This window comes from Camelina sativa, chromosome 4 (genome assembly GCF_000633955.1).
Source record: "Camelina sativa cultivar DH55 chromosome 4, Cs, whole genome shotgun sequence".
Taxonomy (NCBI): domain Eukaryota; kingdom Viridiplantae; phylum Streptophyta; class Magnoliopsida; order Brassicales; family Brassicaceae; genus Camelina; species Camelina sativa.
Window position 1 is genome coordinate 12660994 of NC_025688.1, and position 25725 is coordinate 12686718.

The 25725-nt window shown below is 39.0% G+C and overlaps 3 protein-coding genes across 3 annotated transcripts; 1 reads left to right on the forward strand and 2 right to left on the reverse strand.

Annotated features, from left to right (window-relative positions):
• LOC104783789 lies at positions 3557 to 5084 on the forward strand. Its single transcript, XM_010508897.2, has 3 exons — positions 3557 to 3945; positions 4532 to 4768; positions 4861 to 5084. Exons 1-3 carry the CDS (start codon positions 3933 to 3935, stop codon positions 5082 to 5084), a joined length of 474 nt encoding a protein of 157 aa, XP_010507199.1. The 5' UTR covers positions 3557 to 3932.
• On the reverse strand, positions 6010 to 6576 carry LOC104783790. The gene has a single exon (XM_010508898.1). It carries the CDS (start codon positions 6574 to 6576, stop codon positions 6010 to 6012), a length of 567 nt encoding a protein of 188 aa, XP_010507200.1.
• Positions 7399 to 25717, reverse strand: LOC104783791 (glutathione S-transferase T3-like). Its single transcript, XM_010508899.1, has 3 exons — positions 25622 to 25717; positions 8169 to 8242; positions 7399 to 8080 (listed from the first exon to the last, which is right to left on the reverse strand). Exons 1-3 carry the CDS (start codon positions 25715 to 25717, stop codon positions 7399 to 7401), a joined length of 852 nt encoding a protein of 283 aa, XP_010507201.1.

Genomic DNA, 25725 nt, shown 5'->3' on the forward strand with positions numbered 1-25725 from the left:
GTTGATTTTGGAGAATCTTCGGTGATTTTGAACCGTCGNAGAGTTTTTTGGGTCGTGTTAACGTACATCAGATTTAATTTAGGAGATGAAACAGACCTCGAAAATTTCCTCTTAAGATACGCTCGAAGAGAAACAAAAACAGAGAACTTCCTAATTCTTTACAAACCCAAAGATATACACGCCATCATTTGTTGCAGGCACTATCTCACATGTTGATTTGAAATCAATGTGCATAAAGAAAAAAAAATACCACCTATGCTTATCACATTGACAAACAATATTGACATAAACAACCAATATATGGCCAATGGCCAGGCATCATAGCAAACTCTTTTAAGTGAATCGGGGAGTTTAAGGATCTTTACCTTAAGTTTAAGAAATAGCTTAAAGTTTACTACTTTCTTCTTGCTATACTCTTTTAAAAAAATCAGATTTTTTATATTGTACCTTATGGATAAGAAGGGGATTTTCCAAGAATTTGCATGGAGACGCAACATAGTGTAAACTCATCAAACCACTGGCCACAATTTTGAAGCAATATTCTTACTTAGGAATAAAAAATCTGATATGTATTAATTGTTATAATTTGATTGGTTAGCTATTTTTACTGATTTGTCAGCTTATGCTTCAATACAAAAGCTGAGGTGTCATCACCAAGAGACAAACATACTACTTTTATTGTATTGATTTGTAGTTCCTCTAGTAATTACTACAAAACATGAACTACCCAGAGAACCTTGTTTTAGCATGTCCACTGAAGAATTCTCCTAAAGTTGCTCATGTTTTTAGGGCCCAAAAAAAATTAAAAAACTCAAAATATGGTCCACTAAGCGGAGAAACGTTTCTGAAATAAAGAGTTTGAGCAACGCATAAACAACGTGGCATGTTTTGATATGTTGTTGAGTAAAGAAAAGAAGAAAAAAAACTCATTTGCTTCGGTGTATTAAAAGGCGAATCAATCGCTGATTCACCGAAAAAATAAATCGATCCAAAAGGTGGCGCTGCTGGTTTGAAGGTTTTTATTCTCTCTCTATTTCTCTTCCAAATGTTCCTTTATAACCTGCTGCGTTATTGCCATGCGATTCGATTCTCTCCGCCGATGTATATTAGTGTCATGTGCGTACGATTCGTTGATTTTGGAGAATCTTCGGTGATTTTGAACCGTCGTATTTGAGCTTACTAGATTACATGATGTATTCTTCGTATTTGACATCTTACTTTGAACTCTTTCTTCTGGGGAACTTATGGGAAATTGCATACAGAGCTGTGATTTGAATTATTAATAGTGATAGTTTTAATCAGGCTGTGATTTGGATTACATTTGGTAAAAACTAAAAAGTGTCAAGTGTTAGTGATTAAGATTATAGTGTGAATTTAGTTAGTCTTCTCATATGTGGCGGATATGTTTTCTGATTTAAAGGTGACATTTTTCTGTTTTTGTTTGAGTAGTCATCTTTGTTTTTGTTTGTGAGGCATTCTCGTATTTGTACTCTTTTGTTTGGGGTTACGTTCTCTTTGTATGGGTTTTTGTACTTACTTCAAAGAAGACAGATTTTTATATAGGCTTTGTAAATGTTTATGGAACCACCTTTGATATATTGTGGTTTTTAAACAGCTACTGAGTCAAGAATTTTAAGGATTAAGCAACCTTATTTTGGACACTACTCCATTGCAACCGAGAAAACTCCAAACAAAAGAAGAACCAATAAAGCTTCTCAACAACAACAACAATGGAGTGGTGTCCAAAATAAAGCAGCAGACAAAAACACCGAAAAAGCATCTTCTTCTAAGAGAAGTTCTTGGCCATCTGTTAGTTTTACCTTGAAGTGTTCATCAATGTCTAATTGTGGATGTGTTGCAAATCAAAAACCGAAAAGAAGATTTGAGGAGATTCCAAAGAAGGCGAGGACATATGTGATATGAGCTAAGAAGTAAGTAAAGACTTATCACATGATTGATTAACATTTAGAAGTTACAGATTCCTCCTGCTTTTTGTATCTTTCATGGTTTCTTTAGGATGTTATATAACCTCTTTGCAACTTTAGGTTAACAATGTAGAGTGGAACAAGAGCAAGTTCTCCTTTCAATTTTCATTGCCAATGTAATGTAGTCTCCTAACTTGCTTAAAAACATTATGTCTTCTAAAATTATTATTTTAATAATTAAGCAACCTTGATAGAAGTTCTCTAGTGAAGGATGAAAATTTTCTTTAAAATTATTAATGGGTTGATTTGATTAGTTTAATATTAATTATATAATTAATTTAATTATAAACAATTTATATGAGTTTTTCTAGATGGTCTTAAAATCTTACTTTGGCCCATATAAACCAACGCAACACAATTAACTTAGACGGGGGTATTAAATTGGTATTCTTAAGGATTTGATAGGATTTTAAAATTTTAGAAATTTGAAAGATTTGAGAAAGTTTTTAGGAGATTTAGTTATGTTTTAAAAATTTTATATTTTAAAAAAGAAAATGAAGTGTGATTCTACAAGAATTTGCTATTAAACTTTTAGGTGATTTCAAAATATTATACAACACAAAAGGAAAATCCTATACCAAAACAAAATCGGATCGAGTTTGGAGCTATGTTCTATGTGGTTATTGCGGATAACTTCATGCTACCGTTCATGTTCTAGATTGGCCAGTTTTCTCAATAGTTGTGTTGGAGAAGGAGATTCACGGTTGAAGAAGATACTGTTGCCGATTTCTATGAGGAGAAATCTGAAGATGCAGAGTAACGTGAAGATGGTTCAAAACCTAGAAAGTATGACGTGTTACATATGATACTTCACTCCATTTGGTTTAAGCTTCTCTCAATCAGAACCAAACTTCTTCTAATGATCATGATCTCGATTCCTGACAACATCATTCTTAATTATGTATATATATGTAAGCACTGATACATATATTAAAAAATATATTTCCATTAACAAACGGGCCTTGTCAATTACTAACACTGTTGATTCCACTCAACGTACATAGGCTAATCTTTCTGGTTAATGTTATAAACTCCGTTGATTTCTTGTTTATGTTATCTTGTGACAGAATGCTGGCTTGCTTCCTTACACATTCTACGTTAGAACTTGTGTAGTTTTGTATGAGATCCAAGCCAAAAAAAAATATTTGGTAAAGTACATTGGTTCATAGCTAGAAATGATTCCAACAAAAGAAAAAGCTTCAACAAAAACTAGAATTGTTGGCTAATGATGCAATTCCGGTGATATGTCAGGATCTCCAGGCAAGTTAGAACGAAGAAATATTGTTCCTGCTAAAAAACCAACCAGGTGAGAAAGAAAACTTCACACGAATAACATCAATAATCACTATATAAAGTTTTGATATGTTATGGTGTTTCTTTGAAGTGAATGATTCAGTCGTTGAGTGTTTCTCTTAAAATGCATCTTCTAAAATGGCGGCGTTGAAGGCCAAATGAGACTGACCATTATTAGACATTGAATGAAACATGACCCACAAACAAAACACTTGGATTGGATCCATCTTGAGCAATGCTGAGTATCACCAACCTTAACGAAACCCATAAATCCAGTTTTAATCTTTCCAACCAAGTAACCGTAGTAAGAGATTTCAATCTAGATCCACCGAAGACGAGAAATCTCAACACAGAATAGTCAGAAAATTACCATAGCTGAGGAGTGTCTGATCTTTATAAATCAAGCGCTGCTAATTGGCTGGTACATCGCTGCTCTGAGCCACCAACTCTTTGAAAGACTCCACTGTCGAGTGTCGAATCGAGACTCGTCTTCACACTAAATTTCGTGCCGATCGAGCACCTGATGTTCACAGTCACAGCTCCTCCTTCACCAGACTGTGGCTGACTGCTATCTCCCTCTCCACCCATTTATAATTTCGGATCCTGTAAGTTCAACAAATCGCAGAGCTTGTGATTGAGAAGACTCAAAGCTCTATGTTGATTGAAGGTTCGTAGCAAACTAGCAATATACTCTTCTCTTCCGATTTTGATTTCGCTCTTTGCATCTGATATTTTTTTTTCTCTTGAAATCCTTCCCAAATCCTTCAAAATTCTACCTCAAAGAATATCATTTGATTAGTCATATTTTACAACTAAAAAACCAAAAAAAATCTCTTAGAAGTAGCATTTCAAAAAGAAGTTGTAATATTTTTAAAAATATTTTTAAAAATCATCAATTGAATAACAAATAATTTTAAGAATACTTTAAAATCTTCTAAAATACCAATTTAATACCCCTCTTAAAAGAAAATATCGAAACGATTACGGCAGGTTGTTCCTCTTTCTCTCTCTCTTTGTGGCTCAATCTTTTTCTCTCTCGCGTTTCAGATTCGACATAATATAAGCGAGGGAAATGATATAAACACGTAACTGCAATTTATTTGCCCAAATTTTGGAATTTTTTTTTTTAGGGTTAATAAGGTCTTGAATGATGATCTGGATCTTCTTCTTCTTCAAATTTTACTTGGTGCTCAGAAATTTTAGGGCTTTTGTTTGTCTTCTTGCTGCGTAATTTGTAGTTTGTCTTTTCTTAGGGTTGATGATGGCGACGAAGGAGGAGGAAACAACGATCTTTTGGGACATGATTACTTGTCCGGTTACCTCGTCATCTGATGCTAGTCGGGTTGGCCCGTGTATAAAGCTAGCGTTGAAGAATTTAGGCTACTCTGGTTGTATCACCGTCACAGCACTTGGCATACTAACAAGCATCGATACCGACATCCTGCGAGCCATCTATTCCTCTGGAGTCTCTCTTATTCACATCAATACCCGTTAGTTAAACCCATGCCTCTTTCTACGTTACTGGATTCAACAACTGGTCTTTTGCATAGAGAGTCTCAATTCTCTTTATTTTCTGAAACAGATCACTTTGGCTTTGCTATGGAACTGATGTCGTGGAGACTCAAACATCGGCGGCGTCCATCTAATTTCATGCTCATGTCCTGTAATGAGACCTTGCTTGAGTATAATGTCAGCATCAACAAGTCTGAACACAACCTTATTCAGAAATTACCATTTGGTCCTCCTCCTCAACAAGTCTTAGACCATCTCCATTCAAGTAATCCACCTGGGTTACTCAAATCTTAATTAATTATATAATTAATACTAAACTAATTAAAGCAACTCACTTATAAACTTAAACAAAATCAATCTTCCATTAGAAACACTCGTTTAGGTTGCTCAATCATTTAAATAATAATTTTTTACATAAAATATTACAAATTTAAGAATATTAAACATTAATTTAAAATAAGAAATATTAAACATATTATATATAATTTAGAAGAAGATTTATTGATGGGTTGCACCAAATTTTTGCCAAATATGCTCAATCAAGTCTTTTTTCAAACGATCATGCAGTTGTGGATCATGAACGTCATTTCGAATGCCCATCAAATTATGTAGATTTGTTTGTCTATCTGTAGAATACGATAGATCAACATGAGGAGTTTCGCTTCCTTCTCTATGATGGAACTCCGATGGTTCGTAGAAATTGTAGGTATGTCGTTCGTCTTCAACTATCATGTTATGCAATATGATAAATGCTCTCATTATTTTCCCTATTTTCCCTTTATCCCAAAAAAGTGCGGGATTCTTCACGATGGCAAATCGAGCATGCAAGACTCCAAATGCACGCTCTACATCTTTCCGGCATGCTTCTTGAAATTGAGCAAAGAGTTTTGCTTTTCGGCCACGTGGAAGTGTAATTGATTGGATGAAAGTCGCCCAGTTGGGATAGATACCATCAGTGAGGTAGTAAGCCATATTGTATTGCCGTCCATTGACAATGTATGTAACTCTCGGAGCACGATCCTCTAGGATATCATCAAAGACCGGTGAGCGGTCCAAAACATTGATATCATTTAACGTACCCGGTGGTCCGAAAATGCGTGCCAAATCCATAAATCTTGGGATGCCACTGCCTCTAGTACGATTGTCGGTTTTTCAGATCCACGTGAATATTATCCTTTCCATGTAGTTGGACAATTCTTCAACTCCCAATGCATACAATCTATGCTCCCCACCATTCCGGGAAACCGCGTTGTTCTCCAATATGCAGTAATCTTTGGAGGTCTTCCATTGTAGGTCGCCTGAGATAAACGTCTCCAAATAGATGGATAACTCCATCTACAAATTTTTCAAGGCATTTGTGTGCGGTTGTTTCAGCAAGTCGTAAATATTCATCCACCGCATCTGCCAAACATCCGTATGCCATCATACGGATAGCTGCAGAACATTTTTGAAGTGCAGAAAGAACGAGCCTTCCAGTAGCATCTCGCCTTTGTCTGAAGTACGGGACTCCATTCTCAATAGTACTGACTATGCGTTTGAAAATTGGTTTGTTCATTCTAAAGCGATGACGGAACATAGCGGGAGTGTAAGTCGGATTCTCACCAAAATAATCATTCCATAGCCGAGTGTGGCCTTCTTCGCGGTCTCTATTTATGTGCACTCTTCGGAATATTGGAGCTGGTGGTTCTTCCTCTTGAGTGTAGTTGTACTGAATCCCTTCCACTATGCTATCAACTTCCTCCTCTACCATTTGATCAACTTCATGATCAGAACTCCAACTAGACATTATTAGTCAAATTGGTTTAGTTGTGAGGCTTATTGGAAGTTGGGTTTATTTTGTATTGGAAATGGGTTTTTTCCTTGGAAACGTTTATGGAAACTTGTTTATTTGGCAACAGAAAGGTTTATAAGAAGAAACGTTGATAAGAGAAATCTTGATAAGAAGAAATGATGATGAGAGAAATGGGTTTGTATGGAAAGGAAAAAAACTGTAGAAATGCTAAGAATCGGATGAACTAGTAAATGAAGAAGAGAAGACAAATGATCAATATATAACCTTACAAACAAAGTCTATATCCATTCACGGGTTACAAAACAATACATAAACCCAAAACACATTCACGGGTTACAAAGTTGTGACAGTCCTTAAACAAGCAAAAGCCGACCACTATTAAACAAGGTACAAAATATTGAGATACCCGTGAATGGCACAAAAAAACAACACCCATTCACGGGTTACAAAACACAACACATCACACATATATAGACAATGAGTTTGCTTCATATATCGACCAACATGTTTCACTTCAGATGCCAACGAGACTGCTTCATATGCTTCATATGTCGTCCCTCAAACCTGAAACAAAAGAAGAAGACAAGTATAGTTAAACACAAAACATGACAAAGTTAAGGTTTATGTTAAACACAAAACAAAACAACCAAAAGATAGAATATTGAGAACATAGCAAAGACACAAGAGGTAAACCTAAATGTTTGTCAACATTTGATCAAGGAGTTTGTCTCTAAGTAGTACTTCAGCGGGTGTTAGTTCACTCTTGTTAAGCAGGCTGTCTAGCAATCTCATTTTGCCATGCCTCTCTTTAGCCGCCTATTCTTGATCCTTCATTGCTATTATCTTATCCAACCTATCGACAAAACCATCCGGAACATCACTACTAACTGCTGGTTTCTTTCCTTTCTTCTTGGCAGCTTTAACCCCCGGAGGCCTCATCTCATCTCCACCGTTGCTCGAAGTAGATGCGAATTCTCCTTCAGAAGCAAGCTTAGTCCACTTATTGCCACATTCCTCATGGCGTTCTGTGATCCATTTCTGATCATTCTTCAGTTCTCTCCAGTAATGTCCTAGCAGAAACGGCTTGTCCATGTCATTCTTGTAAAACTCATACGCCATTCTCAAAACATCATCTTCTGATTCTCCACTTTTCCTTCTTGTACTCGCTTGTGCGTAACACCCAACAAACTTGTTGACTTGGTAGTTTATCTTATTCCACCTTTCCTTACATTGTGAAGTCCCTCTTGCATTTGAACCGGTTCCTCCAACATGAGCTTTGTAATAGTCTGCAACCCTCTTCCAGAAACTATTTTTCCTCTGCTCGTTGCTTACCACTGGATCTTTGCTTGTGTTTAACCAAGCACTTATTAGATGGACATCCTCTTCTGCACTCCATCGCTTCCTAATTCTTCTGCCTCCTTCTTCATCAATCTCATCTGCCGTAATCTCAAAACAGTCTTCAGATTCAGATGTTGGAGGCTGTGAAGAGAATGGAGGGCTAATGGCCAACACACAATTGTTTATACAGAACATATAACTAAGTTATACAAACATAAAACATAAAACCATACCTTCTCAAGTTATACCTTGCAACCGCTGTGTCCACTGCATCAACACAACACTCTTCACCATTCCACCGCTGTATCCCGTTGATGATTACCTCCCACAAAACATGACAAAAGAGTCATAAACATCACACCCTTATTTATACAAAACATCAAACTCTACTTACACTCTACTCATAAGAACATCAAACGGGTTCACTATAGCAAACTGATACCAAACTAGACTTAAAAACAAACCAAACTCACACCAAACTCACACCAAACTCAAACATAAAACACTTGAGCAAACTCCAATCTCAAACCAAACTCACACCAAACTGATACCACACTAGACTTAAAAACAAACTGACATCAAACGGGTTCACTATACAATCAATAACACAAAGACAAACATTACATAATAAGAACATCAAACTATTATCAGACTCAATTGAACATCAATCGGATAAACCGAAACCCATAACCCTCCAACCAAATCTCAAAATCAATTTAACATCCGACTTATCTCCCAATCCTCTAATAATAAGTCGAATCGACTGAAAACATTAACAATTCTAACAATCTATCGACTTAATCCCAAACCCTAACAAATAAAGACCACCAGAGATGAATTACAAAAACATGCAACAACTCACACATTAGAAGAAGAACCTTCTCATCTCCGATTCGTTAGCCGGTGGTCCGAAACCTCCCCTTCAAGCCTTCAGAAGAAAGCTCCACCGTCTTTCTCCCACCAACAGATACCTCCGCCGTCGTTTCTCTGTGAGAATCGAAGCGTCAAATCCAAGAGTTGCCGATCGTAAAGCCATTGGTGTCGTTGCCAACCAGATAGCTCCACCGTCGTTTCCCCACCAACAAACCTCCGATTTTAGCCGGAAACTTCATGGGAATCGACGTGAATCGGTTCGATTTTCCGATCACGACTGGAATCGCCTTTGCTTTCGCCGTTTGGAACGAGAGAGAAGAGAGAGTTTGTCTCGCGATTAATGAAAAAATAAAAGGAAGAATAAAAAAAAATCTGTTTTACATTTACCTGAGATCCTATCAGAAATCGCCACGTATCGTTTTTAATGGATTACTACAAATACTTCCTACAGAACCGATACTTAACATTTTTGTATTAATAATGGATTTTTTAATCAAATTTGGGCCCCAAATTTGAGAGTACCTGTGTGAGTACTCCCTAGTGGAAGTGCTCTTAGACCCTATTCCTGTACTTCCCCTTTTCTGGGGAAGCTTTCTTGCAAGCTTACGGGCAGGTGTGTTTTTCGTCCTTCTCTCATACAACAACAGCCCAGCAAGTTGTTGTTTCTGAACTAATCATTTAGTTTTTTTCCACAGATGCAATTGAGTCAGTGGTACTTGACAAGGAGCCGGGTTGGTTTTGCGCACGTTTTTGTCGTGGTGGCGACCAAGGCTTTGACAATTTCGCCTCACATCTCAAAGGTCATCCTCACGTAAGCATACTCCGATCCTCTCTAGTCAAGAAAAGAAATCTAACCATTTCATTCAACTACCTCCGATCCTTTCTAATATGCATGCTATCTTTTTCCACCTGGTCTTTGTTAATCAGGTTTCCCCTGATACTCCTCGGGAGATAAAGAGGAAACAAGTTGTTTCAAACAACCAGAGGCAAGTTTTAATATCTCAAGACTTTGAGTGTGAAATTGAACGCCTTATTTTGATTTGCTGACTTATTAATTTGGTTGATGCTAAAACATTGTATGGAGAGAGTGCCCCCTCCCCAAAACAACTGAGGAAGTAAACATGGCGACTAAGAAGAAGAGTACATGCCCCCTCCCCGTTGTTCTTTTTGTCTATAGCATTTCATACCACCCCATTCTCTCTTCTCATACTTGTAGCCGGAGATGTCGTATTAACTAATTATATACTGTAGTTTACACTATTTTACACCTCCTTTTTACGGTCACCATGCATGCTTGCTTTTTTTTTTTTTTACAAGAACCCAAACAAATCTTTAAACGTGTCTATCGGTTGGAACTATTCGGCTTGGACCAACAGTTATAATCATTTGTCATTTCTTTTGTTTAACTTAGAATCGGTTGGAAGCGATCTTCGTGATATCCGCATATTGCCTTTTGAGTATCTAGACACAACCAGCGTGAGTGCGATCTTCATCATATCCGCATTTTTTTCCTTTTAGCGTATCTAGACCCAGCCAGCTTAAGTTTCTCCGTTTGTTAATTTTAATACTAAAATGATATCATTTAATTTTTAGCAGATGTAATCCGGTATATGTTCAATTTAGTAATAGTATTATATTGCAATTAAATATTTAGAGGTGATAGCTGAGATGAACAATTTTATTTAACTCGTAATACATCAGATAAATGTCAATTCTGAGTTAGGGTCAATGTCGACTACCGAACACAAATTCCAAAAAAAAAACATCTCTACGTAACTAAAAGAGAAGTACGTTTTTTGAAATGTTCGAAACGTTGGTTTTATTTATAGCATTTATGCAAAATGAAAAACGTGTATTGAAACTGAAAGGGGCAAGGTGACTAAAGAAATCAAATCCAATTACCTGACCCAATAAAGCATAAGGTCGTGTTTAATTATCCGTTTGGTAAAAAAAAAATATTAGAAAAAAGAGGTTTAAGGATGGGTTTTCTTTTTTATTCATATGTTTAATATAGAATACAACATATATATATATATATAAATATAATATTAAGATTTAGGGTTTACATTTATGAGTCGATAATGAGTATCCACATAATACAATAATATATTTATAATACTCTCATTTGGATAACCATTATAAAAATATAGTATCAAATGGGTATGTGAGATGCTGTCTCATTAAAAATCTTACCAAAAAAATCCAGTGGGAAAAACCATGGTTAAGTGAAAAAGAGTGCAGCGCGCTTTTACTCTACTTCTTGAGTACATCACTTGAAATCTTCGAAATGACGTGATCTAATATGATAAAAAGTAGCTTCTTGAAAATAGTGGTATGAAATTTCTTGGTAAATATGTCCGCCAAATCTTCACTTGAATGAATCTGTCGTAAACATGTATCACCATTCTTCTACTAGTCATGGGTCTTGCCAAGTGACTCATCATTATCATTAGCTTTGTTTCTCATGATCTCATCAACATATTTCAAAGACTTTTAAGATGATAGTCTTTCACCATTGCAAGTATAATATTTCTTTTCAGGTGTTTATTTTTCGCGTGTTCTTTGTTGTCTCGTTAAAAACCTTTCAAGGAAAAACCCATTAGGATAAAAACCAAGTTAAGGGAAAAAGAGTACAATCATGTACATAATCATATATTCTCCCCTTGAAAGCATCATCTTCAGGTTATGCACTATGATCATATATATCATCTTTTCTGAACTCCTATAAACAGAGCATTAGTGTAGAAACTCATGATCATCACATATTCTCTCGAGTCATTGAACTTCAAGTCATTTTCACCCCTTTCATATAGAAGATTTATTTGAACTTCAAGCCCAAATCTGCTTTTACATACAATCTTCCAAACAATCATCTTATTTATAGGAGTTATTCATACTGTCTTTGTAAAACTTTCACTTTCAACTCTTCTTCTTAATCTGTTACTTCAAGACCATTTTATATGTAAGATACTTTCATCAACATATTTTACACTTCTTCTTGTAGCTTTCTTTTAACAATAACCATTTGTAAGTGTAGAAGAGACAAGAGACACACAAAATTTCTGAACGAGTTTCAAGAAATGCCAACGTCCTCAAACTCCGTCGAAAATTCTTCTTGAACACAATTACAATTAGTGTTCAATCTTGGATTTACAAAACCCTAAGATCTTCTCTTACCTTTTTCCTGGCCTATTTTCAAGCCACTATGAGATTCCTAAGATCAACAACAATGATCTACACCCAAAATTCTTTCATAGAGATAAACTCTCACCCTTTTTCCCCCAAAGGTGTCAACAGACTACAAGACTTTTTCTAGGTTTTACAACTTCTCGATGGCTATAAAATATTGCTTTTAGTAATATAATCTCTTAAAGGAATATTTCAAACAGTTTGAAAACCTTCTGGATAGACTGAATCAAGTCTTACCTTATTGTCAAACTCAAAAGAGATTTAAAATAGTTGCTTCCACCATAGTAGAATACATTTCTCATAAACAATATCAAGTATTTGTGAGAATCATTGTACTAATAGATGTACTTTATATCTCATAAAAATTTCCTTATCCCACTTATTTACACTTTCAAGTGTAATGACTACAAGTCCAAATAGTATCTCTTTAAGAGACTTGAACTATTTCATAGTTATTTCTTTCAATGATTAACCAATCATTTTTTGTGTACACTTTTCAATAAAACTTTTTCTAATAACCTCGATTTATGATCCTCGATTTTTATCCATAACATCATCAACTGCAATATTGCATGCAAACATATTTACGACGACGATTTACTTTTGGGTTCGTTTCTCATTCTAGACATGACTCAACTTGTTGAGATTTCCTTTGATTATGATTCTCAGGTACCTGAATCTCTTTCTTACTCATGTCTAAGTCTCTAGATCTCTTCTAGAGATTTTCCATAACTCTCTGCTTCCTTAGTGCCATATTAATTTATGCTTCTTTTTTTCCAAGGATGCTTATATTGGAACCATAAGTCTATCACACTTCATGCAATCTATAGAATTACTAGCAGTTGATCTTATCCAGCTATATCATATCAAAGTACGAGGATCAAAATAATTTCTTCCAATATATTTATTTTCCAGCTGTTTATTTCTCCTCCTCATGTTGGAAAAATTGACTCACTAAATTAACAGTTTATGCATCTCGAGCCTCAAATTCTCGAGATATTAAAATTTTACAAGAGAATTGTATCCAACATTCTTTCAAATCCCATTTTAATCATTGTGGTGGAGCAACTCAATATGTATAACATATTCAGATGGGATATATTTGATTTCCGACAAAACCAATTGTAATGGAGAGTACTCATGATAATTTGTTGGCCCGATGCAAATTTATTGACATATAGAGTCATTTCTGTCAATTGCATAGTTTGGTTTCACCACCATTGTCAATTAACCAAATACTCTCGTAAACTCAAGATTGCATGTTGATAGGAAACATATGTAGTGGATGATTAGTCCATAATATCTCTTTGTATACGTACCAGAAAATTGACACTATCCAAATTAATGGGGTCAGTGAAAGCTATATAATCGGTCTGCTTTGTAAAGCAGCACACATAAGAAATCACTAGAAAAACTCTAATGAATCTTCTCAGAAATTTCTTGTACTTCTTGTACTTATTATTCACTTCTGATGGAGAAACTAGTCGATATTGACTGCGACTTTATATATCTTATCCACATTCATGGCTACTTTATTGCAACTTTCGCAGTGACCTTTTTTTTTCTTTTATAACATGAAGTCATATTAACTTCAAAGAATACACCAAATCAATATGATGTGATTCATGATTATTCATCATCTCATAATTTCACTCAGTCACAAATAACAAATTATAATATTTTTTAAAATATATTTTCACTATATTGTGTCTACATAGCAAAAATATTTAGTGACTAATCCTTTATCCTATAAAACAAATCCTTTATCCTATAAAGCACAAGTCACCTAGCCAATTAAATTGTGTCACATAGATTTTTATTCATATTTTAATTAAAAACAAAAATAAATATAAATGAAATCGTGTAAAAAAGAAAACGATAAATAGAAAAACAAAACAGTTATCCATGTAAATTTGGTTTCATAATTTAATTAAAAAAAAACAAATTAGAAAAGAAAAATTTCAACTTCACATGGTCTAACCCCTTTTACTACGAATTTTCTAATTTTGCTACATTAATCAAAAAAATATTTTAAAACACCTAAATTTTCTCCTATGAGTCCATCACCACGCTTTCACGATCCTAAGATCGGTGAAACCGTTTCAACTTCCTCTATAATTTAACTAAGAAATCAGACTCATATTATTTACTCCCATAAATTTTAAATCCTTAAATTTTCTGAGATATAACAGAAAGGGACGATCGCTTACATATCCAACAAATTCCTGAGATATAGGTTCTAATTGTTAACAGGAGTTATGAAAGTTGAGTTGTAGTGAGTGTTATAATTTAATGTAAGTTAGGATAAAAATTATGTGGTAAAAAAGCAGTTTGATGTAGTAAATTTGCTGTAAAAATATGAGTTAGCATTTAAAAGAAAAAACAACTGACCGGTAACATTTATAGTGTATCAATTGCAGTATATATTATAAAACTAAATTAAATATATTAAAAATAAGAATAATTTATATTTAATTTAGTTTTAAATTATTCTTTTTTTTTCAAGTTTTAAATTATTCTTAATAATGACATTTTTCAAATTTACGACGACATTTACTTTTTGATTTCTTTTTCATTCTAGACATGAGTCAACTTGTTGAGATTTCCTTTCATTATGATTTTTAGGTACCTGAATCTTTTTCTTACTCATGTGTAAGTCTCTAGATCTGTTATAGAGATTTTTCATAACTCTCTGCTTCCTTGGTGCCATATTAATTTATGCTCTTTTTTTTCCCAAGGATGCTTAAATTGGAATCATAAGTCTATTATACTTCATGCAATCTTTAGAATTACTAACAGTTGATCTTATCCAGCTATATTATATCAAAGTACGAGGATCAAAATAATTTTTTCCACTATATTTATTTTCCACCTCGAAGATAGAAACATATAACTAGAACTTAGACGGATGAGACATATGGGTTATAGAAATTGGGAGACAGCATACAAAAGTCTGCTATATTTTTTTTACGTTACACAAATTTTGAATACAAAACAGTGTAATGCAAAATCATAATCAAGTAGTTTATTATACAAAACAATGAAACATTATAGTATATATAGAAGTTCGCACGATGCTTGAACACCCTGATTTTATAGCTCCATAAGTTATGTATTTCTTTAGTGAATTGAGAAACTACACAAATTATAACCATTAATCTTTCAATCAGACAAATCATCTACATATGCATTTGAATAACTGAAACCACTCAATCCGTTTTTTTAAATAATAAATAGTAAATAATAATAATATTAATAATAATAATAAATAAACTACAACTAGTAGTTTCATATCCACTAGCTACCTAGTCACAATCACAACCAACAGCGGAATAACAAATACCAATAACCAATAAATATCCAATAATAAACCAATAATCATAACATAGATAATATCCAAAATTCAACCAACATAAAACATAGAAACAGCAACCTAGCAATGTTTCTATAACCCAACTCTAGCAACCTACCTATGCCAGACAACAACCAATCGAGTCCCTAGAACATCCTCCTCTTCATTGCCTTGATTCCACGATCACACTTTGCCTTTACCTGCCCCACAAACACAAATTGCAATGCATGAGTATTTTATAAACACTCAGTAAGGCAATCCTCCCATCTACTGGGCTATACACACAAGCAATAGAGACATCTCTAACCATCAACCAACAATCAACAATCAACAATAACAAACCAGGACTCTGCATCGACCGACACCAAACATGCATCGACCGACACCAGTTGGGGTTGTGTCGACCGATGCAAGATATGCATCGACCAATGCAAGGTTCACTTGCATCGACCGACGCAAGATATGCATCGACTGACGCACGCTCGACATAGCACGAAAACCCTAGGTTTTATGCGCCGTCCTCGCACATGCATCGACCGATGCACTGCCGAACATCGTTTTCCCCCGAAGCTTCTCGCCGGATCTTCGTTCCTACAACCACAAAACTCGATCCTAAGCCACATGAAAGCTTCCTAATGTCCCAAATAACAATCTAACAAGCCAAACAACACATAACAAGCAGATCAGAGAAATCTCCAGCTTAGATAAGCCATGGTCATGCACTTACCTTTGCCAAGACGATTCTGAACCTTAAACAAACAAGAAAACACTTTCAGGAAGCTCCTACAACGATCCCAGCTACAGATCTCTACATGAACAGCTTCCAATCACCCAAAATCCTCAAAAACACTCTAGAACCTTTTCTCTCAAAAACGGCTCAACTCCCGAATGAGACAAAACACTCGAGTTAAGGGTTTTCCTACCCCAAAATGCAGCGTTGAACTTAAACTCGTCCGCATTAAAACGGCTATGCATCGACCGATGCAATCTCTAAACCGAGATTTTGGTTCGCGGATGTTACAATTCTCCCCCACCAACATAGATTCGTCGTCGAATCTCGAATCACCATCAGCCAAGGACTCCTGTGCGACCGTCTCCACGGCCCGCACTCTTCCGACTGATCTACAGAAGGTCACCTCTAGGCGATAGACTCACGTTCCAGGCATTATTTGCTCTCGACTTTTGGACTTTCCTTTACTCTTAGGCCTAAACCTTGAGTTTTTATTGGCTCCTCATCAGGCCTAAGCCTGCATGCCATAATGTTGGGTCCTCATCAGGCCTAAGCCCGCATGCCATAATATATAAGAAAAATCCAATACTCGTCTCTCGGTTTGGCACCCTACAGCGCGCCCCCGGATCGTCATCCGAATTCGATATACCAACCATACTCCCAAGCCACAAAGTCTCAGAATACGACAGTACTAGGAGAACCTACGTCCCCCAAGAGTCGCGAGCAAAGAATTCTGAACACGTCTGAGTCCTATCCCTATCTAGGTTTCCTTCCCGTGGCTCGCGTAAGACATCACAATGTCCTACCAACCACATATCCCCTCACTAGGAAAGCTCATGACCACACATGAATCATCTCACTGCCATTAGGGCCGCCACAAAGGCCAAACAAATGTCCTAAACAGGACCGCCACCAAGGTCAAACAAATGTCCTAAACAGGACCGCCACCAAGGCCAACAAATGTCCAAAACACGACCGTCACAAAGACCATCTATCCCGAAAGACTGTCACAAAGACCATCTGTCCCAAAGGACCGTCACAAAGACCATCTGTCCCGAAGGACCGTCACAAAGACCATCTGTCCCGAAGGACAGCCTAAACAGGCACTCTGGCTAAACAGCCCACCACAAAGGCTACACACGGCTAAATAGCCCGCCACAAAGGCCACACAAGCCCCTCCAAGGCTCTCCACCACTAGAAATGGACAAATTCTAACTCACATAAAATTTTCCATTTTTAGCACTTTCCACTTTTGGAAACTTCTATTTCTAGAAACTTTCCTCCAAAAACCCCGCCTCACGGAAACTTTGTACCCCGAGAACCGCCTCATCTTGTTACTTAGTCGCACAACCAACCACCCCAAGCGACCAAGTAAACAAGAGAAATGGGGTGGAATACTCCATTCCCGCTCCAGCCACGGACTACAATTGGGACCAGGCTAGACAAATTCAAGTCGCGACCTGCTTCTCGAACCACTTCTTGAACCTTGCCTTCATCCTTGCCTCTGGTTCCCAAGTCTGCTCCTCAACACAATCACAGTCCTAAAGGACTCTCATCAAAGGAATCTTCTTCTTCCGAAGTTCCTTGATCCTCCTCTCGAGAACCCTCACTGGTCTCGCCTCCAAAGTCATGTTAGGCTGAAGATCCTAAGGAATCTTAGCCAACAACTAATCATCTTCATGGAGACACTTCCGCAACATAAACACATGGAAAACCTTATGGAATGCACGCATAACCTCAGGTAACTTCAGTCTATATGCCACTGGTCCAACCCGCTCAATCACTCTCAACGGACCCGTATAGCTCGGACTCAACTTAGTCTCAGTCAATGACCTGTTTGGACCCCGCAACATGGCCATCTTAAGGTACACTCTGTCTCCTACCGAAACTCAAGATCTCTCCTCCTCCTATCGGCATAACTCCTCTGCCGATCCTGAGCTTCCTTCATGTTCAGCTTGAGAACTCAAATCTTCTTTGNCCTGCTTCTCGAACCACTTCTTGAACCTTGCCTTCATCCTTGCCTCTGGTTCCCAAGTCTGCTCCTCAACACAATCACAGTCCTAAAGGACTCTCATCAAAGGAATCTTCTTCTTCCGAAGTTCCTTGATCCTCCTCTCGAGAACCCTCACTGGTCTCGCCTCCAAAGTCATGTTAGGCTGAAGATCCTAAGGAATCTTAGCCAACAACTAATCATCTTCATGGAGACACTTCCGCAACATAAACACATGGAAAACCTTATGGAATGCACGCATAACCTCAGGTAACTTCAGTCTATATGCCACTGGTCCAACCCGCTCAATCACTCTCAACGGACCCGTATAGCTCGGACTCAACTTAGTCTCAGTCAATGACCTGTTTGGACCCCGCAACATGGCCATCTTAAGGTACACTCTGTCTCCTACCGAAACTCAAGATCTCTCCTCCTCCTATCGGCATAACTCCTCTGCCGATCCTGAGCTTCCTTCATGTTCAGCTTGAGAACTCAAATCTTCTTTGAGGTCTCCTGAACAAAATCTGCCCCAAACATGCTCCTCTCCCCCACCTGAGTCCAGCATAACGGTGTACGACACGGCCTCCCGTACAAAGCCTCATAAGGAGCCATCTTAATACTCGCCTGATAACTGTTGTTGTAAGCAAACTCTACCAGGTTCAGGTGATCTGCCCAATGGCCACCCCAATCCAACACACACAACCTCAGCATATCCTCCAGCGTCTGAATTNCGGACTCAACTTAGTCTCAGTCAATGACCTGTTTGGACCCCGCAACATGGCCATCTTAAGGTACACTCTGTCTCCTACCGAAACTCAAGATCTCTCCTCCTCCTATCGGCATAACTCCTCTGCCGATCCTGAGCTTCCTTCATGTTCAGCTTGAGAACTCAAATCTTCTTTGAGGTCTCCTGAACAAAATCTGCCCCAAACATGCTCCTCTCCCCCACCTGAGTCCAGCATAACGGTGTACGACACGGCCTCCCGTACAAAGCCTCATAAGGAGCCATCTTAATACTCGCCTGATAACTGTTGTTGTAAGCAAACTCTACCAGGTTCAGGTGATCTGCCCAATGGCCACCCCAATCCAACACACACAACCTCAGCATATCCTCCAGCGTCTGAATTGTCCGCTCTGACTGTCCATCTGTCTGGGGATGATAAGCTGTACTCATATGCACCTTAGTGCCCATCTCTGCCTGAAATGCCTTCCAGAACACCGAAGTGAACTTAGAATCTCTATCAGACACGATACTCGCTGACACCCCATATAATACGACTATCTCCCTCACATACTTCTTAGCCAAGACCGCTGCTCCATCAGTCTTCTTAATGGCCAGAAAATGTGCTGACTTAGTCAAACGGTCCACAATGACCCAAATAGCATCAAAAGTCCGAGACACTGGTAATCCTAACACGAAATCCATCGTGATCTTATTCCACTTCCACTCAGGAATGGGTAGACTCTTCAGTAACCCGCCTGAACTTGATGCTCAGCCTTCACTAGCTGACACACGTCGCGCCTCGCGACCCAACTAGCTACATCCTTCTTCATCCCGATCCAATGATAGTACCTCTTGAGATCACGGTACAACTTAGTCGCTCCTGGATGAATATAAAACTTGCTCCCATGAGCCTCTCTCAGGATCTCCTGCCTCAACTCCTCATCTTTGGGCACACATATCCGACCGTGCACCAAGATAGTACCATTATTTGTGACCTGATAATCTGAATTCACATCCTTTGAGGCATTCACCAGCCCCACGTCCTTCTCCTGAGCCAACCGCACCCTGCTCAGAAGATCTGCTCTATCAACCGCCTCCAAACCCAACGGTTCCTGAGAAACAACATACAATCTCAATGCACCGATCTCTCCTACCAGAGACTCCATCTCCTGCTCCTGAGCTGAAGCTACACTCTTTCGGCTCAGAGCATCTGCAACCGAGTTAGCCTTACCAGGGTGGTAAGCTATCTCCAAATCATAATCCGCCACAGCTCCATCCACCGTCTCTGCCTCAAGTTCAGCTCGGGCTGAGTGAATATATACTTCAGGCTTTTATGATCTGTAAACACATGTACCTTTGCACCGTAAAGATAAGATCTCCAAATCTTCAGGGCAAAAACTACAGCAGCCATCTCCAAATCATGAGTAGGATAGTTGCCCTCATGCTTCCACAACTACCACGAAGCGTAGCCAATCATCTTCCCATGCTGCATCAACACACACCCCAAACCAACTTTGGATGCATCAGTATAAACCACATAANGCCATCTCCAAATCATGAGTAGGATAGTTGCCCTCATGCTTCCACAACTACCACGAAGCGTAGCCAATCATCTTCCCATGCTGCATCAACACACACCCCAAACCAACTTTGGATGCATCAGTATAAACCACATAAGGTTCCCCCTGCTCAGGCAAAGCCAACACTGGCGTAGTAGTCAACATCTCCTTCAGACTTGCAAAGCCTTCCTCAAACTCCTGTGACCAAACAAAAGGAACATCCTTCCCTGTCAACTTAGTCATAGGACGTGCTCTACTCGCAAAACCCTGCACAAATCTCCTGTAGTAACCTGCCAACCCAAGAAAACTTCTAATCTCTGTGGCATTATGCGGTCTAGGTCATTCCCTGATAGCCTTAATCTTCTTCGGATCTACAGAAACCCCATTTGCAGATACAATATGACTCTAAAAACTCATCTCACGCTGTCAAAAACTGCACTTGCTCAACTTAGCAAACAACTTTTGCTCCCGCAGCTTCTCCAGAACTGCCCTCAAATGCATTGCATGTTCCTCAGGACTCTTGGAATAAACCAGGATATCGTCGATGAAAATTATGACAGACACGTCCAGAAACTCCTAAAACACGCTGCTGATCGATCTCATAAACGCTACTGGTGCGTTAGTCAACCCAAACGGCATCACCACAAACTCATAATGCCCATACCTCGTCCTGAATGCAGTCTTCCTCATATCTGCCTCATCTATCGGTATCTGATGATAACCCGATGCCAGATCTACCTTGAAGAACCAAGTAGCATCTCTCAACTGATCCAACAACTCATCGTTCCTAGGAAGAGGGTACTTGTTCTTCACAGTGACCCGGTTCAAACCCCGATAATCAATACACAACCGGAAACTCCCCTCTTTCTTCTTGACAAATAACACCGTCGCTCCCCACGGTGATGCACTAGGACGGATGAATCCCTTACTCAACAAATCCTCTAACTGCTTCTTCAGCTCTGCCATCTCTACTGGAGCCATTCTGTAAGGAGCCTTGGATAACGACATCGTCCCCGGTTCCAATTCAATCGTGAAAGGATCAGACCGAGATGGTGGTAATACCTGCAATGACTGAAACACATCCTCAAATTCTTCAACAACCGGAATACCGCTAACCGAGACTTCCTCACTAACTCTGGCATTGATATAGTGTATCAAATAAGCCTCACGGCCCTTCTCGATCATCTTCCCAGCCTGAATGGCCGAGATCACGAGACTCCCCGAAGTCGGTCTGATACCCTGAAAAACCAACTTCCCTCCTGGATACTCAAACTCCACTCTACACCGATGGCAATCCAAATGCACCGTATGCCGATGCAACCAATCCATCCCGAGAATAACTTCATACAACTCCACTGGACTGATAAGCAAATCCGCTGGCCACGACTCTTCTGCGATCTGAATATCAACTCCTCTGGCTCGTCCAATAACTCTCAGGAGCTTGCCTCTCGCAACTCTGACAACTCCTGTACGCTCCCCGGGATCCCCTCTGTTTCCCGCGCTCTCTGCACACTCCGGAGTAATGAAGCTATGAGAAGTTCCATAATCAAACATAATGTGGGACTTAAACTCGCCTACCAACAAGGTCCCTACACAAACCTCATGTGTTGAGAACCTAACACGTTATCACAGGAAAAACATAAAATCTGAACCTACTAAAATTCACAAAGTTTAAGTACCAGAAATTATACATGTGATAGCCCCAACACTGGGTCCACCAGTCTCTGTAGTCGTGTAAACCTGTGGCGCCTGCTCAATCCTTGCAACCTGCTGCCCTCCCGGCTGCACCTGCTGCAACGCTGCCACTGCCACCGGCTGCAACTTGGGACACAAGGGCCTGATGTGCCCTGGCTCCCTACAATGATAGCACAATGAGCCGCTGCCGTCGGAGCACTCCTCTTGGGACAGCTAGCAATCTTGTGATCCTTGCTCCCACAACCGAAGCAACTCGCACCACTCGGCCTCTGTATAGCCTCCCATCTCCTTTTGGTTCCCTGCGCAGGCTTGCCGCCCTTGCTAGAACCTCCATGATGATGAGCCTTACTAGGCTGAACTGTTGGATTAAGTGCCACTGACTGTTCCCGGATATCCTCCTCGATCTCTGCCGCAGTCTCAACCAGCTCTGCACGCGTAGCATAACCCCGCCCTCTACAGTGGACCCTCAAATCGTCACGTAGGGCCCTCATAAATCTCCTGATCTAAGCCTCCTCAGACTCCATAGCTCGATCCCCATAACATAGAAGTCGACTGAACTCCAAATCCAGCTCTCGCATGGATCGTGTCCCCCGAGATAACTGAAGGAACTGCACCTCCATCCGGTCCAATGCCTCCCACGAAAAATACTTGCGGTTGAACTCCCCTACGAAGTCAGCCCAATTCATCTCTCGCTGCACTCTCCTAGCAGCCACTGATTTCCACCACACCTGAGCATCACTAATCAAATGTTGGACCCCAATGTCCACCCAAAACTCCTCAGGACATCTCAGAGTATGGAAGTTACGTTCCACACTCGTCCTCCACGCATCTGCAGCAGTAGGGTCTGTACAACCCGAAAACTTTGCAGTCTCGATACCCTTCATCTCCTTGAGCATGGACAAATAACGACCATGTGCTCCCACAGCCGCAGCCACTGGCTGCTGCTCCTCTGCCACCGCACTACCTGAGCCTGAGCTGGTACCACTGCTGGTAACCGCTCCAACAACTATGCTAACAAGCCCGCAAGATCCACACTCGGAACCCTAACATCAACGGCCACTGGAGCATCAACACCGCCCCCTCCGGCCACACTCATGGAATCCTCCTGGACATCCTGCGACTCGCCAACACCCTCAGCTGTCACACTCTGGTCCGCAGTCTCACTAACCTCTGGGACTCTGCCCCTATGATGACCACGTCCGCGTCCTCGACCACGACCAGCAACAGCACCCCCTCTAACCATCTGCACTACCATGAACAGAAGGCTAAGCACACATTAACATAACACAAAAACATAAACTCACCATGGAATCACACTGTAGACTCGAAGAGGATGTTCTAGGACTTCATGCCACACACAATTGACTAACTCACATACTCAATCAAAGCATGCAATCCTAACATCAACAACAGAAACCTAGTGAACCCAAACCTAGAACCGTAAGGGCTCTGATACCAAACTGAAACGACCCGACCCGTTTTAAAAAAAAATAATAATAAATAGTAAATAATAATAATATTAATAATAATAATAAATCAACTACAACTAGTTGTCCCATACCCACTAGCCACCTAACCACAATCACAACCAACAGCGGAATAACAAATACCAATAACCAATAAATATCCAATAATCAACCAATATAAAACATAGAACCAGAAACCTAGCAATGTTTTTATGACCCGACTCTAGCAACCTAGCAATGCCAGACAATAACCAATCGAGTCTCTAGAACATCCTCCTCTTCATTGCCTTGATTCCACGATCACACTTTGCCTTTACCTGCACCACAAACACAAATTGCAATGCATGAGTATTTTATAAACATTCAGTAAGGCAATTCTCCCATCTATTGGGTTATACACACAAGCAATAAAGACATCTCCAACCATCAACCAACAATCAACAATAACAAACCAGGACTCTGCATCGACCGACACCAAACATGCATCGACCGACACCAGTTGGGGTTGCGTCGACCGACGCAAGATATGCATCGACCGACACAAGATATGCATCGACCGACGCATGCTCGACATAGCACGAAAACCCTAGGTTTTATGCGCCGTCCTCGCACTTGGATCGACCGATGCACTGCGAGCATCGTTTTATCCCGAAGCTTCTCACCGGATCTTTGTTCCTACAATCACAAAACTCGATCACAAGCCACATGAAAGCTTCCTAACGTCCCAAATAACAATCTAACAAGCCAAACAACACATAACATGCAGATCAGAGAAATCTCCAGCTTAGATAAGCCATGGTCATGCACTTACCTTTGCCAAGACGATTCTGAACCTTAAACAAACAAGAAAACACTTCTAGGAAGCTCCTACAACGATCCCAGCTACAGATCTCTACAGGAACAGCTTCCAATCACCCAAAATCCTCAAGAACACTCAAGAACCTTTTCTCTCTTTCTTTTCTCTAAAAAACAGCTCAACTCCCGAATGAGACAAAACACTCGAGTTAAGGGTTTTTTCTACCCTAAAACGCAGCGTTTAACTTAAACTCATCCGCATTAAACCGGCTATGCATCGACCGGTACACATAGCGCATCGACCGATGCACTCTCTAAACTGAAATTTCGGTTTGCGGATATTACAATAACACACAAAAATTGAGATTGGAGGTATTACTTGTTACCTTCATCAATGGCGTTAATTTGCATGTCGAGGATGATAGAGTTATTCTTTTTTTCATTTTGTTTTGCAGAATTTAGTTGGCATCTTCAACCTGGATCATGTAAAATTAGAGAAAATTTAATATGACATAAAGAAAAAAACGAAATTGAACAAAAAGTCATAAAAACCTGGATCAGCTTCTTTGGTAAATTCTATGAACATGACAAAGAGGAAAAAGAACCGACAAAATAGCATGAGAAACTGAGAAAGGGACGAATATGAGAGTTCTTAGAAAATAATAAAATGATAATGGAGAGAAAATAAATACAAGTTGTGTTGATTTGGGCCTTAAATAGGTGATCAAACGGTTGAAAACGTGACCTATATATTATCTCGATTTTCGAACGTGGTAGCGGTGGTGTGAGTAAACTTAGGGATCTAAAATTTTGCAGTTTTAGAAAATAACTTTTTTTAAAAATATATAATTTATTTTCTATTTAAATCTCACTGGAATAACTTTGATTCGCCGGCGAAACAACTTTTTTTATATAACTAAATTTGACAATTGTTTATTTTAGTTTTTTTTTTCTTTCTGGTTTTTTCTTACCGTATTTTTAATTGATTTTTTAAAATATAAAAAAGGAAAACAAAATTTATGTGACATAATTCTATTGGTCAAGTCACTTATGATTTATAGGATAAAAGATATTACAATTAAATATTTAGAGGTGATAGCTGACATGAACAATTTTAATTAACTTGTAATACATCAGATAAATGTCAATTCTGAGTTAGGCTCAATGTCGATTACCGAACACAAATTCCAAAAAAATATCTCTACGTAAGAGGAATACGTTTTTTGAATTATCTGAAACGTTGGTTTTATTTACAGCATCTATGCAAAATGAAAAACGTGCATTGAAACTGAAAGGGGCAAGGTTTGGAAACAAGAGGTTTTATTTACAGCATCGACTGTTGCAATTCCTAGAGTCACCGCTAAAGCCCTAACTGTGTCGACCGATGCACACCCTGAATTGGTCGATGCAGTCGCACGAAGCATCACTTAAC

Bases quoted from the DNA above. Each gene is read 5' to 3' on its own strand.
- LOC104783789 (XM_010508897.2), top strand. The intron at 4,769-4,860 runs GTTAGTTAAACC...TTTCTGAAACAG, and splicing joins TCTTATTCACATCAATACCC to ATCACTTTGGCTTTGCTATG.
- LOC104783790 (XM_010508898.1), bottom strand. From the start codon at position 6,576: ATGTCTAGTTGGAGTTCTGATCATGAAGTTGATCAAATGGTAGAGGAG.
- LOC104783791 (XM_010508899.1), bottom strand. From the start codon at position 25,717: ATGCTTCGTGCGACTGCATCGACCAATTCAGGGTGTGCATCGGTCGAC. The intron at 8,243-25,621 runs GTAAATAAAACC...GTTTTGTGGGAG, and splicing joins GAATTGCAACAGTCGATGCT to GTAATCATCAACGGGATACA. The intron at 8,081-8,168 runs GTATAACTTGAG...GTTGGCCATTAG, and splicing joins GTGGACACAGCGGTTGCAAG to CCCTCCATTCTCTTCACAGC.